Here is a 19500-nt window from a genome sequence, read left to right as displayed (position 1 = left end):
TTTCTCCCTTAGCTTCCTTTATCCTGCCACAGACAAATGTAAGCCTTCCTTACCACATAGCTTTTTATCATTCCATTCAAGGCCCCAGCTCCCAATAGATCCAAACCTTCTGACTTACACCAGGTTTTGAGCCATGTATTGAAGTTGTCTATATGGCTTATCCTTTCTACCCCCTTTCCATGAACATGTAACACTTCTGAAAATGCAAGAGTCTTCGCAATGCGCCCAATCTCCTCCTTCTCTGTGCTGTTTGGATGCCGTCTCTGGAAAGGTCATTGGTCCCAGGTGGACGGTAGCATCCACTTGAGAGTCCGTCCTTACTTCTTTAATTGCGTTGACGATCTGGTTTAAATTTCCACCAGATAAAGATGCTGGAGGGGAGGGTGTGGGTATGGGTGTGTTTGGGAGGATGCAGGGATGGGGTGTGTGTGTGTGTGAAGGTGGTAGAGTATTTGCACTCTTTCCCTAACACTCCAACCATCTTCTTCTCCTCTCACTCCCCATTTTTAGCTCTGTCCTCCTCTCCCTTTCCTTCACACTCTGGTACTCCTTATTCATCTTCCCTCCTCCTCTCTCACTCCCAAATAAATGCAAGAAGTAAATAATTAACAGAAGATTTACCATACTTGGTAGCCCTTCTCTGTATCTTTTCTAATTCTGCTATACCTTGCTTGACATGTTGTGAGCAGAACCGCGCACAATCTTCAAGATGAGGTGGCACCATGGAGCGGTACAGAGGCATTATGATAGTCTCTGTTTCATTCTCAGTTCCGTTCCTAATAATCCCCCACCATTCTGTTTTGCTTTCTTGGCTGCCGCTGCACACTGAGCAGAGGATTTCAGTGTTATCCACGATGACACCTAGATCCTTTTCCTGAGTGGTGATTCCTAATGTTGAGCCTTGCATTATTCAGCTATAATTTGGGTTACTCTTCCCTGAGTGCATCACTTTGCACTTGCCCACATTAAATGGATGCTCAGTCTCCCAATCTCCTCCTCCAATTTCTCACAAACCTTTTGTGGTTTAACAACTTTGAATAATTTTGCATCGCCAGCAAATTTGATCAGCTCACTCGTTATGCCCATCTCTAGGTCATTTGTAAATGTTAAAGCAGTGATCCCAGTTCAGAATCCTGGGGCTTTTCCTACTAAACTCAACTAGCCCAGCCCTTTTAGCACAGCACGCTGCTATATTTTATAATTAGAAAATCATTACTGCGGTGCAGTGGTATCACGTGAGAGACCAAAGTAAGTTTTTGTATCAAAAGAAAAGGGGGTCCTTGAATTTTTGTCCAATAGAAATCTAGCCTGGATTTGACAAACCCAGGACCCTGTGCCCCTTCTCTTCCTCCTGGCTCTGCAAGCAGAACAGCTACAGCCTGGGACAGACTCGAGGACGAGACTCTTACATCGATCATTGTCATCATTACTGGTTAATGGGCACCAAAGCACTATGGGAGCCTGTAGCAAGAGGAAGTGGTGCAGTCACACCAGAACTGAGATTAGAATGATGACAGAACAATAAGGAATAATTGAAGACCGTTGCTATACTGTGGTGCCTACATGAACCCCCCTCCCGCCCCACCTCCGGCAGCACGAGCCCTTACGTTCTTCCTAGGAATGGGAATGTGTGCTTTGTCCTTGAATAGCAATGGGAAATCTTACTGGGAAGTTTAAAAAAAAAAAAAAAAAAGGCAAATACTGTCTTGAGCTCTGTTGGAGTTGAAGAATGAGAATTTTGCATGAAGAGCCACATGAAACCAAATGTGCTCTTGAGCTTTTTTTTCTTTCTTTAACAACTGCTATGGGTGATTAACAGCTGAGACAAAATTAAATCGGACCATGCAAACAGCAAGGTAGATTTCTTGCCTGTGGGTAGCACATTAGCAGGGGTAACGTGACCAGTCTCTGGTGGGATGCTAGTGACCACGCCTGAGTTCTGGCCCTTTTTGCACTGCAAAAAATTGGAAGAAGCATATAAGAACATGCCATACTGGGTCAGACCAAGGGTCCATCAAGCCCAGCATCCTGTTTCCAACAGTGGCCAATCCAGGCTATAAATACCTGGCAAGTACCCAAAAGCTAAGTCTATCCAATGCTGCTGATGCTAGTGGCTATTTTCTAAGTCAACTTGATTAATACACAATAGTCGACAGATTAACTTGATTAATACACAATAGTCGACAGAACTTCCTTTAGGAGCAATGGATTTCCATTTTACCCCTAAGACCAGAATAAGAGCCTCCTGACTGCTCTGTTTATACTAATAATGTCTCCGCTATCTCTAGCCTTTCCTTCCTTCCAGCAGTCTATGCCTCCAAGTTTGGTTTCCCTGTTGAATGTAACTTTGCTTTTTCATGTTCAACCTTTTGTTTTTGGTTACTGTTCTTTGGTTCAGTTCCCCTGTTCGATGTGAACCGACCTGATATGGTCTCTACCATGAAGGTCGGTATAGAAAAGTGTTAAATAAAATAAATAAATAATAGCAGGTAATGGACTTCTCCAAGAATTTATCCAGACCTTTTTTAAACCCAGCTACACTAACTGCACCATCCACATCCCCTGGCAACGAATTCCAGAGTTTAATTGTGCGTTGAATGAAAGAATTTTCTCCGATTAGTTTTAAATGTGCCACATGCTAATTTCATGGAGGTCCCCCTATCTGAAAGAGTAAATAACAGATTCACATTTACCCGTTCTAGACCTCTCATGATTTTAAAGACCTCTATCATATCCCCCCTCAGGCATCTCTTCTCCAAGCTGAACAGCCCTAACCTCTTTAGTCTTTCCTCATAGGGGAGCTGTTCCATTCCCCTTATCATTTTGGTTGCCCTTCTCTGTACCTTCTCCATCGCAACTATCTTTTTTGAGATGCGGCAACCAGGACTACAAAAACCAGAATACCCTGGGATATAAGGTCAACAAGGACTGGCCGAAAATCTCCAGCCAGAGATTGGGTCTGATTGCATCCTCTTGCAAAAAACTGTGGAAGTTCAGAATACCGTGGCAACAAAAAAAAAAATCACGAGTCTGGTGTGTCCCCATCTTAAAAAGCTAATGGAAGTGCTACAGTCAAGGATCCAGAGAGGAGAGGCGGGACCCAGAAATGCCATATCCTGCAGCTGCTGTCCTGCTCTGCTCCTTCAGCTAGGGAGGGAGGGAGGCAGGGCCCAAAGCTTCACCCCAATCCTGGATGATGCAGTCAGCTTGAGCCTGCTCAGCACTGCTTGCTACCGCTAGCAGCGGGCAGCAAAAGGTGCATGCTCCTTGGTAGCACGGAGGCAGAGCTGAGGAATTCGAGCTTGGCGTGTGGGTTGAGATGTGAGGGCCCTTGATTTTGGACCCCTGAGGCATCCCGAGCTTCCAAAGTGGTGGTATGAGGCGAGTCTTTGCAAGGTTGTCAGTTGTGATACCTGGCATGGGTAAGAGGAGGAAAGGGCATGTTCGGACCCAGCCGTCAGTCCATTCTATCTCACTAACTGGGGTAGGTAGACGTCACTTGATAGTTTTGTGACCACTATTTCCTTTAAGCTGTGCACATCCCCACAGGTCATGAATCCAGTGCATAAGAAATTCTGATGATGTTTGATTATACTGGCTTGTAGTGCATACATTTGAACTTGGTTTATAAAACATTTTTGTGCTCATAGCCTGTCCAGAATTAGAGAGAACATTGTGATGCCTTCAGTTCAAGGAGTTTTGTTGGGAATATATGGGCTGAGCATTGGAGCAGCTGCTCTTAGTGAGGCCAAGGCTCTGCTTAGTTCTGACAGCTGTGTCCCTCCAGGGTTGGTAGGATGTTTCAGTCCAGGACCTCTGATATCAAGTGAAGGATCCAATTGAAGTTTCTCCTCTTTTATCGAATGACAAGGAAATACCTTTGGAGCCCCTGGCACTGTGTTTGGAGAGAGGTAGTTTGTTGCCCCCCATCAGGTTGCACAAGAACAAGAGGCTATGGCCCTCCTAGAAACACTAAACACTTCATGGAGTGCTGCTGTTTGTGTGGAGAAGGCCTTGACTGTGTGTCACCACACCTGCTAAATTATACAAAGGGAGCAGTTAAGAACAGGTGATTTGGAGACTATGGGATTAGATTAGATGGGTTTGAAAATCTGTGTAAAGATTTGCAGAGATGCAATGTTGCACTGATCAAAGAAACATGTCCATCGTAAATTGGAGATTCTTGAGAATCGAAACAAGGGGTTCAACCTTTGCTCCCAAGATCTCCACTGATGACGACAATGGACATGCTAAAGTAACGTTATCAAAGTCTGAAAGTTCCCTTAAACTTTGTATCTTCTCTTATCAAAATATGTTACCTGCCTAGTAGACTCTAGGGGAGGAGGAGGGGGACATGAACAGGATACACTTGAAAGAGCTAAACGCTCTACTGATACTTTAGATCTTATTGGCCTTTTGCAAAACTCTTATTCAGGTGACTTCCAGGTCTACTTGTTGCCTTTACTCTGGAGCCAGATAAAAATTGAATTTAAAAAATTTAGATTTGCACAACAAAATAAAACATGTTTCGTGGTCGTGAGGTGGCTATGTTGTTTCCTCATCTTAACCAACTATGTTGTACTTTACCCCTACTATTCAAATTAAACAAACTCTTCAACACCACATTGGATGCCACTAAACAGTTTAATTATGTTGTGTACCTGATTTGTCAACCCAATTTGTAACTCCCTTTGAACTCCCTGTTGGCGTGTAATAAACAAACGATGATGATCTATCTAGATCAACACCACAAAGGTGGTGATAGAAAATATGAGTTGGTTGCTCTTGGCGCCTCCTTTATGCTTAGATTCCCTCGGAAATGTGAAATTAAGCTAGAGGCAGCAATTGTGGGTTCTATGAGTCAGATCAGCATCATAGATTTTTGCAGGGTAGGACTAGGTCTGACAACTTGGAAGTCCATATTGATGCCAGTTGTTGGTTTGGCTGTTTAGAAGATCTTGAGTCTGCTTGTATGCTATGGATAGAACACTGTTAATATTTTACTTTTGGATCCCTCCAAATTTGAGGTGTAATAGACAGTGGTAAATTTTTTTTTTGTAGTAAAACATAGTAAATGATGGCAGATGAAGAACAAAGAACATCCATCCTGTCAGCTCAGCAAGGTGTTTAGGGTTGCCGTTTTGTTTCAACTTATTGATTTGGTGTTCCATGTGCTATTTCTTTTTCAAGGTCTTCATTATGTAAATTTTGTAAATTAAAAAAAAAAAGCCTGCGAGGTTTCCCCTCCCCCTGCTCACTATATCTGGTTAATAACAACATATCGAGGCCAATGTGGCACTGTTCAGTGTACATTGCTTAACTGCCATTGAAGCTTCCTCTTAGAGGGGATGATGGGAATTGTAAAGCTCAACTAATTGGGCAGATGGGCAGGCTCAGGCGGCCATACAGTCTTTTTCTGCCATCATGTTTCTAATGTGACTCAGCAAGGTTGGCTTTTTTTCCTCAGGATGTATAGCACTGTTCTGACTTTTAGCAGGAGGTCATAATGCCATCAGAGCTGGTCTTTGGGGTGGGCGAGTCGGGCGGTCACCTGGGCTGACATGAGCTGAGGGGTGTCCTGGGCACTGCCAGCATCACCCAGCCCACGGCAACAGGGAGGCCCAGTGGCGGCTCAATTTGTGTGGGTGTGCGAGAGCCTGTATGTCACAGGCTCACACACATACACACAGAGGCTCTCACTCTCATGCTTACTCAGTTTGGGGGGGGGGGGAGGGGAGGGGCACCACCAGTCATTTTAACCCAAGGCACCATGTGCCTTAGAGCCAGCCCTGAGTGCAGTCAGGTAGCAGGATATTAACCCCCTCACATTGTACAGGTTCTCAGTCTCTGCCCAAAGGGCAGCTCATAGGCTAACCCTACACTTAGATCTCAGCCAGGGCTGCTGCCAGTACAGGTTGTTCATGTAGCACACTATACCCTACTAAATTTTAATGAAAAGCCACATTTTACTTCCTGTGATCATACAGCACTTTTTTTTTTGCGCGCTATGTACAGAACAGATGGCGCTTGCTTTCAGCATAGCCAACCTATGCAAATGAAGCAGGTGCTCAGACCACAAACGTATGCAAATCCGTCTCATAAATATTCATTCTGGGTATCTTGCTGCCCCAGCTTACTTTGCAGCTCCTGGGAGCCAGCGATGGCCGTCCCTGCTGGAAGGAAGGGTTGATACTCGAGAGCCCTTGTAGTTAAGTCAGAAGAAGCTGTGTAAGACCGGAGAATGACCTGGATTTCCTGAACTCTCTCTCTTTCAGGCGCACCTGCCCTTTGCTGTGGTCGGCAGCACGGAGGAGCTTAAGATAGGAAACAAGATGATGAAAGCCCGTCAGTATCCCTGGGGAACCGTGCAGGGTGAGTCCTAACAGGTGGAGAGCTTGGTCTGGTGGTTCAGCCGCTTCTACCCTGGCTTCCTTTGCTTGGCAACTGTGACGACGATGCTCCAAGAGCGCGCGGGGGTACTGGCTGAGAGCGCACAGCCTCGTGAACCCAGGGTCCCTTGGTCTTGCCCGTTGAGATTGCTCGTCTTCTCTCTATTGTACTGCAAATATGCAGCAAAACTTTTACAGCTTTAAAAAAAAAAACAACCCAACAAAAACCAGTTTTCTGTGTTGGTTTGAAGTTTGTGTTATATCAGAGATGAACTTTTAGAGAGAGAAATTATCTTTAAGCTTGGATTTAATTACCAACCTTTCCAAATCCAAGCTCAAGACAAGTTACAAACTCGGGTACGGTTGAGTAGAGATCCCTGCCCAGGACAGTGTACAATCTAAGGGGCCGATGCAGTGAAGTGCGCCCAGGTTTACGGGTGGTTAGAGGCGCGTTTTGGACACACTAGACTAGGACCCGATGCAATAAGGAGATTAGTGCGTCCAAAACGTGCACCCAAACAAAATCGTGGCCGATAGCGCTCATCACATGTAAATTCCATGCAGATGAGGCTGCTATTACCCCCCCGATGCAGAAAATTGTTGGGCACCCAACGCGCACTTTTTAATGCTTCAAATTTAACTGCATCCCCGGAGGAGGCGTAAAGTCAATCCGCGAGTCAAGGGCTCATGAGAAATTTAAAAATACAGTCCTTTGTTGTTCCTCCTAGTTACTATTGTTGTGACACTTAAATTTACTGCTTGCAGTGTGGAAAAATAAAGGTATACGGGCTTCATTAAAAAAAAAAAAATATATATATATTCTGGACGCACAATTTACAGCACAATAGCAAGGGGTGCTTAGCTAGGGGGCATCCAAGAACCTCTGCAGAATTGGCCAGAAGTGGGATAAAAACGGACGCTCGTATTGAGTGCCCGCCCAATGTATTGGAGGTACAGGAAAGATCTGTTCTCCCCTAGTGCGTCCTTCTTTTTTTTTTTTTTTTTTTAAAGACGCAGCCCCTCATTTACATACTGCATTGGGCGCCCAGGGAATGTGGCTGTGCACTCGTTTTTACGCATGGCTTGCTGCATCGGCCCACAAGTCTGTACCTGAGGCAGTGGAGGGCGCAAAGTGACTTGCCCGAGGTCGGAGGCGCAGTAGCAAGCTCCGGCCTTCGCCTGTTTCCCTGTGCCTCGCTCTGCCCCAAGGCTGTGGCAGAGTGGGCTCCTGCAGCCCTCCTGCGAGCTGTGCCTTGTTGTGGTAACGTAGCTGCGGGGCTGCTGATCACCGCCCTGTGTCTCGGTGCTTTTGTGCAGTTAGTGGCTCACCTTTTTTTTTAATTTGATGGAGCAGGGAGGGTAGTGATATAGCATAAGTGAACGGACTTCTCCTGAGTTAGCGCAGTAAGCTCAAAGAAGGCTCCTGTACTTGGAATTCAGTACTAAATAAGGATCGTACACGTGCTTTTTGTGGATTTGCTCTGTCTTCTCTGTTTATTGTGGAGTGCAGCATCAGAAACTGAGTCAGAGGAGCAATACAAATAATACAAAATGCAGATTGAAGGTTGTGGTAGCTTTCTCTTGGAACCTGCTTATATTGTTTGTGTGTGATGTAGCGCCGTGCGATTAATAGAATGGGCAAAAAATAAACATTGCCAGTAAATTTGTATTCCTTTGGATCTCTTGAACATGTAACTGAAGGTTCGGTCATGGTTTCCTTCTCAGCTGGAGGTGTGCAGCTTGTTACCGGGAGCACTGCAGACTCATGTCCATTTTTCATTGCCTGTCGTGTGCAGATTTGACCTTTTATGTCTTTAATGCGGCTCTTAGTTACGGTTGAACTTTGGAAATAAAATTTAGGTGCTCTGTGGCATTCTCCGCTGCTGCTGTTTGTAGTTATTGGACTGATATTTGTGGTAATCACGGATTTGAATCATAAGAGGCCCATTCACTAAACTGCGTTGATGCCCAGTTTTAATGCAGGTTTGTTCCCGTGGTGTTGTCTTAACTGCAGCAGTCGAGTACCATGGTTTAGTGAATACCATGGTCAGGAAAGTGTGGATGCTGCCAGCAGAAACAAAAGTGAATGAGTTGCATTACATGGCAATGCGTGCAAAAGAACTCAATAATATGTAAAAGGAGTTAAAACAGATCATGATAAACGTCACAGTGTACATTAAACTGAAGCTAACTAGATCTCCTGATGTGTAGTTAGCTTCCACCAAGAGCCCTGGCAGGGCTAACCAGACATCTTAAGATCAAGCTAATGTGCCTGCAGATGTTCTTGGGCATGCCCTGTAACCTGGTTATGCTTATAGGGACCTGAAGCCCCGAGTTCCAAATCACCCCCAATATTTAAACGCACACCGCCCCCCTTTTCAAAACTCCTATGAAGAGCAAAGGAAGTGTAAGGTGAGCTGCTGTCATTTTGGACAAATGCATCAATGGGGCAGGAACAGCTGGGCATCACTTCTACCCCATTATCAACCTGGGGGCACTTGCAGGTAGGGGTAGAGTTCAGGAAGGAGGGGGGGGGCGGTTTACATTTTGGTTGGGGGTAGGGCTGTGGTGAAGGGGAGGCCTGCGGTGGATTTTGAAAGAGGAGTGGTAGTGCTGGGGTAGTTTGGATGTGAATTTAAATGTCAGCAGAAGCAGGGCTAGCTGGACCATTTGTGGTGGTGGTAAGCCCAGCTTAATGTGTACCGCAACATATTTTTCATGATCCACGTTTAACCTGTTTGCATATTAATGAGCTGCTCTGCATGCATTTGGCGCGTGTTGCTTCCGATTTTTCCTACGCGATTATTAATGTAGAAATACCAATATCGTATGATGATGTGTGTTTAATGCGCATTGAGTGCCGATTTCTACTTCTAATCGCATCTTAAAATAAAAAAAATAAATCTTACTAAATAGGCCTAGCGGTTACTTAATTGATTGCGATCTCTACAGTGCTGATTTATGGAAATGGTCTGTTGAGGCTTCCCACCCTCCACGTGCTCTTGTTCCAGCCATAGGTTTTGTCAATTTTGTTTTACTTAGTTGAAAACGAAAATCACTGTGACTTTGTGAAGCTCCGAGAGATGCTGATTCGGGTGAATATGGAGGATCTGCGTGAGCAGACACACACGCGCCACTACGAGCTGTATCGCCGGTGCAAACTGGAAGAAATGGGCTTTAAGGATACTGATCCGGACAGCAAACCTTTCAGGTACGTGCATGAGCATCACTGAGCTGGGAAAACTAGAGAATTAAAAAAAACAAAACCCCTTCTAAACTTCCCCTTTTGGAGGCTGCCTGCTGTGCTTGGTTCTGATGCCAAGCGGGTCAGACAGGGGAATAAAATGGCTATCGGCGGCTGCGTGCCGCAGTCGCTTCTTGGGTTGGCGGCCGTTTACCAGTGGCTTTTAACCTCCTGTAGCTTGCAAGAGACGTATGAGGCCAAAAGGAATGAGTTTCTGGGCGAACTGCAGAAGAAAGAGGAGGAGATGAGGCAGATGTTTGTTCAGAGGGTCAAAGAGAAAGAAGCCGAGCTGAAGGAAGCAGAGAAAGAGGTAAGAGCGGAGCGAGCATGGCCGGTGGCACCTGGGTGGGCGGGGGCGGCAGGACCGGAGGGTGAGAAATGGGGCTGCGCTGCTGCTGTGGGCCTGTAAGCGGGAGGGTGGGGGTGTACTGCTGGTGGCACCCCCAGAGGAGTGGGCGTGCGGGGCACGGGTGCAGCTGCGCTGGAGGTCTCTGGACAGGGGAGCGGGGCTCTGCTAGCTCTTAGAATTTGCTCATCAGGGCTGTGTAAGCGATTTAAAGGTGTGGCTGCTCCAGGTTTGCAAGGGTGGGTGGGCCGCAGTGAGGAAGCCCGGCCGAGGGACAGAGTACTGTCAGGTTTGGGGAACTCATGTTGGGATCAGGAGGCTCTTTAGCTAACGCAGTCAGGTATAAGGGGCTGGGGGAAGGTTTGGAGCTTGTGTGTGCAGCTGGAAATTTCAGATGTGCTTCTCGCTGAACGTATTCCTTGCTTACGAGCAAGATGTAAACTCACTTTTAAGGTAGGGCCCAGTGTATCATGATGACTAACTCAAGGCCCCAGCTGTAAGGATTTTCCGGGTGCGCACAGAATGGTAAATAAACTTTCACGACTGTGGCGTTTAGTGGAGAAGTGGAAGCCTGGCCACCAGAGCTTTGGGAGGTGAACAAAACCTTTCCAGAGTGGGTGCCACCTTCTGTGTGTGTGTTGTGGGGGTTCAGACCCCTTACACCCTCTCAGCGCTCTCTCTCATATCCCACCCCCGTCTTGTAACTGCACAGACCCGGAAGTTTTAAACCAGACTTGGCTGCCGCTGAGTCCATCCCTGGAGGAGTTGAATCGCTGAGCTGATCTGCCCAGGGTTAAAGGTGCAGTGTCGTTACGGCTTCTGTGTCTGCCCTCGCCCTCCCCCCTCCCCCCCTTCTTTCAGCTGCACGAAAAATTTGATCGGCTGAAGAAATTGCACCAGGATGAGAAAAAGAAGCTGGAGGAGAAGAAGAAATCTCTTGACGATGAGTTAAATGCTTTCAAGCAGAGGAGAACAGCGGCCGAGCTACTTCAGTCCCAAGCCCAGCAGGCCGGGGGCTCGCAGACTCTAAAGAGAGAGAAAGAGAGGAAAAAGTAAGTAGGCAAGCAAGCCCGTGCCCTTGGGCCCATCCTCTGAAATTTTTTTTTTTTTTTTTTTTTTACGGGCCTGGCATGTTAAGTACATTCCGCTTAGTGGTGTTCGTGCACTTGCCTGAGAAATTAAGAATTTATGATTATTGGGGGTGGGGAGAACAGACGATTTGTCACAGGCTCAGGGGTTTAATCACCGCTGACGAGTGTCTTAAATGAAAGCACCAAAGCGGTCTTTAATTTTGTGCTGAGTAGGCCTGGTTTCTTAGGGACCCTGCAATGAGCCAAATCAACAGGAAGCTCTCATCTCTGCCGTAATATTTGAACTGTTAGGAACCCCCCCCCCCCCCCAAAACATGCCTGCTTTTTTTTTTTTTCATGATTAGCATCTGGAATATAGAACCATGAGAGAGAGAGCGTCTTCTGAATGCTCTCTGTACCATATTTTTCATAAGTGCAAAATAACATCTGAGAGGTTTCCAGATCTTAGAGATTGTATGTGGGGAGAGGGGAATTAGAGAGCCAGGGAAGAAGATTGCTTGTTGGTCCAAGGGATCTTTAAGATCATACAGCAGAGGAGGAGAGTAGGGGAAGAAATAAATCCCCCAAAATATGCAGAATGTCCTGGAGACAAAACGTCCTACAGGCACTGTTGGTGACAGAGAATCTGACTGGCCCTCAGCGTTCAGGAGAGGACTCTTAAACAAAGCAAAACCTGGCTCCTGTTTGTTTGGGTCCATTTTACTAAGGTTTTTATCAGAGGGTTTCCTCACAGGCAAGGAGAGGGGAGAATAAATTGGGCAATCATGTTTTCCCTGAAGAGATTCCAATCAAAATGCGTGCAGTGTCTTGGGACGGGGGAGAAGGGACCACAAAGAGACAGTGCATGTAGCAGTCACAAGAGGGCTGGGTTTGGGTCCCAGCCTTCCGCATGCCTGACGGGGAGAAGGAGGCTGGGAGCAATGGTGACCTCGAGAAGAGATGAGACCTTGTAAAAGTCTTCATCCAAATTGGTGCTGTTCACCCTGGCAAGATGTGTTTTTGTGTGTCCGCGCACGCTCCGTGAACGTGTGTGTGCGCATTTCGGTATGTACGTCCTCTCGGCTAAGCGGGTATGTCTATAATTCTATGTCTGCAAACCATGCCTTTAAACCCTACACAATTTGTGTTCGGAGAACACTTGCGATGTTTGGTTTTTATTTATTTTTTTTAGTTCTGCCCCTGGCGCTGCTCATGGTGATTGGGATCTTAATGGTTCATGTCATCTTCATTTGCATTTCCTATGTACTGTTTTACAGCTAACACTGCTCTTAACTGCATGCTGCATGGGGTACATTGTCCTGGTAAGCTTCATTAACTACTTCCAATTGGGCAGTCCGAACGATCCTACATCTTCATGGAATGCAAGAGATGCTTGTTGCAGGTCATAGATATCTGCCTAAAGGTTCTCAGAACATAAATGTTTGCTGTGCATATCCTTTAATTCAAAGTAAGCATTCATTGTAAGCGTGCACTGGGCTCTGTGGCGTGGCTTTTGGTGTTGTGATTCTTGGGGCCCTGAGCTGTGATCTTTGCAGCGAGGAGAAGGCAGAGGCAGGACTGGCGAATGTCTGCAAACCCCCTCAGTCCGCTTTCCAACAGCAAAAAAGCTGGAGCTACGGGAGCCCAGCCCAAGGGGAAGTACGTGCGTCCGGATCCTCCCTCTGGCTCGTGGCGCATCTCTGGTCTGCGCGGCCTTAGCTGCTCGCTACGCTGCGAGGCTGGAGGGCACGTCCTGGGAACTCAGGGCAGCTCTTTATCACTTCAAGTAACATTTTTTCCCCTTTTAACTTTTAGAATCTGTACTTTATTTCTATATAAAATGTCATTACTGAGAATTAACTTTCCCCGTTAATTGGTATTCTTGCATTGGGGCCCCCTAAGGGTTTCGCACCCTTGTGAATCACGTCATTTTAGGAAAGTGCTATTGAAAGGCATCTAATGCTAATTCCAAAGCTCTTGATGGCTTGATGTAATCTGAGCTTCCATCTCTGTCTATCTGCTCATCTTGAAAAATGCACATGTTTGCATCTTCATGTTTACTGCCACTTATTCCTATGATGCTATTAAAGGTGTAACCATTGTCTGCAAAGTATGTAAAGTTTCCCTTTTTAAAATGGGACAAAAAAAGTGCCACCCCTTTAGCCTGAAAATCTACCCTGATGTAGTGGAGCCTCGTTTCCGTTTCTGGCCTAAAGCCTTATGGTAGTATCTGCCGTGCCGTGCAGGTTACCCCCATGTTTCTCTTACTGGGTGATGAGCCTTCTTGAAAATTCAGACCGAGCTGGTCCCCAGGGGAGAGCGTGCACGCGAGTTCTAAACATTTTAGAATCGTGTTTCTCAAACCTGTCCTTGGGGCGGGGACGGATGACCCCTCAGCTGGTTGGATTTTCAGGATAGCCACAGTGAAGGTACAGGAGAGAGTTGCATTCATAGCCTCAACTGCATGCAAGTTTCTCTTGTGCGTTTTTGATTGTGGCTATTTTGAAAATCCCGGCTGGCTGGGTGTCCCTCTGGACAGGCTTTGGAGCCAGTAGTGTAGAAATTTAGGAAAGTTTTTCTGGCCAGTCCTGCCAAGTGTGTGTGTGTGTGTGTGTGCCCATGCATATGTGTAACCTCACCATCGCTGTGCAGTCATTTCAGCCCAGCTTTACTAACCAAGATGGCGACTATTTCTGTTTCTTGATGCATTTGTGACCATAGATCAGTGGTGTTTACTGACGGTCCTCGAGGGCTGTAAATGGGTTGGGTTTTCAGACCATCCTTAATGAATATGCAGGAAAGGGATTGGCATGCAGATCTCTCTCATGCATATGCATTAGGGGTACCCTGTCCCTCCAGGGCCAAAAGTAAATAGCACTACCATAGATGTTTTGCTTTGAATGGGTCCATGAAATCATTAATCCACCCTTTTTTTTTTTTCTTTCATTTTTCAGTTCTGGTTTCCTGTAGACCCTTCCTTTGGCACGTCTGAAATGAATTTCCCCCACATCCCCCTTAATGTAGCCTGTGCCACTGTGCTTGCTCCCCTGCCCTCTTCCTGCCTTTCCCTCCCCTCACCATGCACTAAAGGCATTCAGATCCTGCAAATCCTGGCAGCCTTCTGGTGAAGAAACCAGCAATAACCTTTCATGGAACTGGCAAGAGCTGCTATGCCATCTTACATTTCATCCCCAGCATGCCGGCGGTGCGATTGGTTTGCAGAACTAACTGTTCCCACTGGGTCCCTCACAATGGCCTTTTCATTGGTAGCACGGCTGCATGGTTAAGGGCTTGTGAAATCCATCACTTGTGCCTGCGGTGAACGAAACTGTTCAGGAGATGGGCAGAGATCTTACAACTTTCATGGGTTTTTTTTTTTTTTGTTTTTTTTTTAAACATTTTTTTTTCCATGTACTCATACAAGTTGTTAACGCAGCGCTATTTTGGAGTTCAGATCTGATTTGCATTGTCCAATTTTGGCCTGTCTGGCATTGGTGCAGTCAGATGGATTTTTCACTGCTTAAATTCAATAATTTCTTCTGAGTATTTCTTACCAAATATTTTTTATAATTTTTTAAAAATCTTTTATATTGCTGATACAGAAGCATTATAGAAAGCTTATTAAAATGTACTAAAAATAAACACGTGTTTCTGCTGTTTTACTCTCCTTGGGTTTTCGAGGTTTGTTTAGTGTAAGACATATATATTTCAGGAGCTCTGAAGTGCACTGGCATTATGAGAGGGTACAGCTGCATGTTTTCTGCCTGTTTTTTTTTTGTTTACTTTTTTTTGTTTGCTCCAGATGTATTGTTAACATTTTATTTTGTTTTCTGTTGTGTTTTGTTTTTTTTGGTTTGTTTTTTTTTGCACTTTTCTTTTCAGTAACCCCTGGCTGTGTACTGAATAATATTTCCCTTGCCGCAGTGTGATGGGACAGACCTGCTTTTTGCTAATTTTTCCAGCTGTCTGCTGGCTTTTCAGCTGAGCGGTCTTTTACAGCAGTGATTTGTCCGTACCAACCAGTTTATTTTTTCCCCCTTCCCTTTGAAACTGTTTTTCACTGTGTATCAATGAAGGTCTCGTTCTTATTTTGTTTTCTCCAGCATTTTTCTCTTATTGTCATTTTTTTTTTGTTTTTTAGCAATTTAATGTGAAAATGTTAATATTTACTACTTTTATTTTTTGCTGGCAAAATGATGATGCATTGCAAAAGATATATTTATTTAGAGGATTTATAAAGACAACAGTACCTTTTTGTTTTTAATTATGGATTAATGGAGGTTTGCTGAAAAATATTGTTTCAAATGATTTCTGAACACTGTGAAGCATACTGTGGGTCACTTAGAAAAGTTCATTATCCTGACCTCCAGCTTTCTGAAACAGCACACACCTTGACCTATTCCCAGATAGGTTTCATTTCTAGTTTAAAATCAAAATGTAGGGTACAAACAACTGCTTGGCTGCAGATGGATTTCGAAGTAAACTGATTTCCTTGGAAATCAAAACCAGCCAAGCTCATGCCGAAGTTTAAGGCTTAATCAGAGAAGAATATAATGCGATCATGTTTTGATACCTAAAAAAAGAAAGTAAAACTGACATGTCTGCAGTGATGTTTTAAGCAGCAGTGTCATTATTTTACATATTTTTAATTTTTGCATTTTTAGCCTGCCTTTCTAAATGATGCTCAGAGTGGTTTATAGAATCATTAATAATTCAGATACTTACAAGTCCCTTCCCTAGAGAGCTTACATTCTAGGTGGGTACAGCACAGCGCCCCATCATGTGAGGAGTTTCAAGGAGCTGGGGTAAGCACATTTACAGAGACCTGACAAGCTAATCCAGCACCCCAAAAGCATATAGACTCTTTCCTCGCTGTACTCCAAGCTACAGAGAAGCCGAGCTCAGGATGTGAATTTTGGGATGAGGATCCTTCAACTTGTACAAATCAATCCTGACCCAGAATGTTAAACCTTGTAGAACTGCCGGAGTCGCCTGTCGCAGGCCCCAAGATGTTTGCCCAGAGCACGGTTGGTCTGGGGGTGCAAATATCAATGACTCTGGGGGGGGGGGGGAGGAGGGGGTGGCTAGGGTCAGCCAGTCCTCCACAGAGGCCCGGCTTCATGGAGGTGTTTAAAGTATTAGTCATATTTATGGAGTTTCTCAGGAAGCCTATTTAAATGAAGGGCATAACGGGTGAAAAAAATCCTATCTTCAGAGTAAAGAATGTACAGATGTTGCTGTGGTTAAATTGCCGAGTATGTCTTGGAAAATGCCTGTGTCATTTTGTCAGCTGTTACCTGTGCAGTAGGAGTAAAGCCCGCCTTTCACTTGCCATATTAAAGAATATTCATTTGCTGGTCTGATCCTATAAAAGCTATTAAAAGCCGTTTTTAAAAGCTTTTCTACCTCGTGTGGTTTTCTTAAAGTGCTCCAGGCACCTTCGCTCTGGTGCGGTTAACGTTTGCTCCCTGTTGCTGGGGTTCACTGTGCTCTGTCTTTTTTCCTCTGCTTCTGTGTCTGTTTCACCTTTTTGATAATTCCATGTTTTCTCTCTTTCTTTAGCTTCTTTTAATGTCTCCTCGCCTGCTGCACTGTATCTGAACGAGAGGACAGCAACTTGTAGAAGAAGGGGAATGGGGGTGAGGTGGGGGGTGGGTTTTGAATTTTGTCTGACTCAAACGAGAGAGAGAGAGAAAAAAGCCTTTAGTGCAAAGTTAAGGCCTTGGAAAGCAGTTTTGTGTCCAGCTGGCATGATGTGTGTTAAGTGATGGTGTTTTTATATTTCTACAACAAGACTAGTTCTATTATGGATGGCACTGAGGAAGAGCACAAGGAAATCGCACCTGGCTTTTCGTTAGCGATATTGCTTATTTACACAGCCTTGGGTTGACTTTGATTTTTTTTTTTTTTTTCCTTCAACCCTGGTAGCCCCTGAATAATAGGGCGGTGACTTTCCAGGTTCCTGACGTGAATGTGATGGGTCCTAGGTTTTGTGTCCAGAGTCAAACCTCTGAAATCTGAGCCCCCCGCTACAGTTTTCTCATTGGTTCATTTCCAGCTGTTTATGTGGATGTCAAATGCTGTCAGTTCTTGTGATCATGTTGGTTTCTACCATCTAATGCATATTAATAAACTAGAAAAATTAAATTGCAGCATATAATTCTTGGGTACTTTCTGGTCAGGGGGTGTTTAGAGGCATCTTCAGCGCAGCAATGGTAAAACAGCCATCCTATGAGTTTATAGCACCAATATGTTTTCCTAACCATGCATAAGATACAGTGCAGGGATAGGCAACTCCGTTCCTCGAGTGCCACAAACAGGTCCAGTCTTCAGGATATCCACGATGAATATGCATGAGATACTTACATACAGTGGAGGCAGTGCATGCTAATCTCTCTCATGCATATTCATGGTGGGGGTCCTGGTTGTGGCCCTCCAGGGCTGTTGCCTACTCCTGGCATAGTGTGGTGTTTGAATTATATCACTATGCAATCTCCAAAAGGAGAAGAAGATTTTATTTATTTTTTCTTTACATAAGCTTTTTTGCCATGATTTGGGACTGGGTCTTCTCAAGGGAGTCCTCGGTCTGTCTGCAGTAGTGCTTAACACCTCTTTAAGCATGTCCGAAGGCTGCACAGTTACAGGGTGCTCTGATCTTGAGTGCCTCAAATAAAACGAAAATCAAGTTTAATAAGTTACAAGGCTTTATAAGTCTTCACACCCTCTGCTGTCTAAAACTACAAATCAAAATCTCTTAAAGTAGGAGTTTGTTTCACTGAGCTATACAGCATACTCTGCACCAGGATTTCCCAAACCTGTGCCTCACAGCCACTCGGGTTGTCAGGATATCCAGATGATAGAGGTGTTCAAAATCATGAGAGGTCTAGAACGGGTAGATGTGAATTGGTTATTTACTCTTTCGGATAATAGAAGGACTAGGGGGTACTCCATGAAGTTAGCGTGTGGCACATTTAAAACTAATCGGAGAAAGTTCTTTTTTACTCCATGCACAATTAAACTCTGGAATTTGTTGCCAGAGGATGTGGTTAGTGCAGTTAGTATAGCTGTGTTTAAAAAAGGATTGGATAAGTTCTTGGAGGAGAAGTCCATTACCTGCTATTAATTAAGTTGACTTAGAAAATAGCCACTGCTATTACTATTTATTTATTTAACAACTTTTAATATACCGACGTTCGTATAGCACATCACACCGGTTTACAAGTAACTCAATTAAAGGAGGAAATTACAATAAACAGGGGGCAGGGGATGGGAGCAGGCCAGAAAAAAGGGGGGGGGGGTAAGGGAGACAGGAGAAGAGAGGGAAAGATAGGTAGTGTGAGAGAGAGTAAAGAACAACCGTCAAAATAAGAAATAGGAGGAACTTATTTACAGAAGGAGCTATATACAGTAGTTACAATTAGGATAAGATTACTAGCAACGGTAACATGGAATAGACTTAGTTTTTGGGTACTTGCCAGGTTCTTATGGCCTGGATTGGCTACTGTTGGAAACAGGATGCTGGGCTTGATGGACCCTTGGTCTGACCCAGTATGGCAAGTTCTTATGTTCTTAATATGCAGATCCCTGTGAGGCCTAAGATTACTTTAGAAGAACTTTGAATGTCTCTGGCTGACAGTTAACAGTTTCAGAGTTACTCCCTAAACAAGGCAGCCACTGCTGAAGAAAAGCCATGGGATGTGCCGCATAGCATTTGCAAAGAAACACTTAGGGACACTGCATGCATGGTGGGAGAAGATTTTGAGGTTTGATGAGGCCAATGTGGAACTTTCTGGTCTTAATCCTAAGCGATCTGTGTGATGAAAAACAAACTCTGTATGATGGCCTGCTAACACCATCCCTACACTAAAACACGGTGGCGGGGATGGCAACACTTGTGAAGATCAAGGGAAAGGTAGATGGTGCAAAATCCAAGTACAGCCTGGAGGAAAACCCGTTCCAGTCTGCCATAGACCAGGGCCTTAGGAGAAGAGTCGCCTTTTGGCAACTCAGTGATCCTAAGCACAAAGCAAAGGCAGCAATGGAATGGCCCAGGCCTGAATCAAATAGAAAATCCGTGGCAGGATTTGAAGACTCCAAACCACAGACAATCCCCAGCCAGAGGAAAAAAATCCAGTTATTTTGCCAAAAAGAATGCCCAAAGCAGCCAATGCAATATTTGTGTGCAGAAAATGAGCGTTCACTGTTGAGCACCCATTTTCCTAATACTGGTCCAGCCAGTAAGCAATGCAATATTTAAATGAGGGGTGTCTCTGAAAAGGGGGCACCAGGGAAAATTACGTATCCCTAGTGCCTCCTCTGCATGTGGTGCATAGGAGACGGCTGTAAATAGGGGTTAGGAAAACGGACACTGAATCTACGACTGTCAGTGTTCTTCTTCTACCGGCATAGATACACACACAAGTCCTGGCCATGTATCTTGTGTGTGTCTAT

The 19500-nt window shown here is 45.0% G+C and overlaps 1 protein-coding gene across 5 annotated transcripts in view; it reads left to right on the top strand.

Annotated features, from left to right (window-relative positions):
* SEPTIN6 (septin 6) overlaps window positions 1–18000 on the top strand; it is a 52986-nt gene extending 34986 nt beyond the window's left edge. Inside the window, exons 6-11 of one of the 5 annotated variants that reach the window (XM_029607823.1) lie at window positions 6276–6372; window positions 9432–9600; window positions 9811–9943; window positions 10841–11031; window positions 12327–12371; window positions 14004–14716. In XM_029607823.1, coding sequence (XP_029463683.1) covers window positions 6276–6372; window positions 9432–9600; window positions 9811–9943; window positions 10841–11031; window positions 12327–12330 — 594 coding nt within the window. In that variant the 3' untranslated portion in view covers window positions 12331–12371; window positions 14004–14716. The other 4 variants (XM_029607821.1, XM_029607820.1, XM_029607818.1 and 1 more) reach the window with 4 other exon arrangements.
* The last annotated feature ends 1500 nt before the right edge of the window (window positions 18001–19500 follow it).

The sequence above is a fragment of the Rhinatrema bivittatum genome, chromosome 6 (assembly GCF_901001135.1).
Source record: "Rhinatrema bivittatum chromosome 6, aRhiBiv1.1, whole genome shotgun sequence".
NCBI lineage: Eukaryota > Metazoa > Chordata > Amphibia > Gymnophiona > Rhinatrematidae > Rhinatrema > Rhinatrema bivittatum.
Note: the sequence above shows the minus strand (reverse complement) of the source record. Positions and strands in the feature narration are given on the sequence as shown.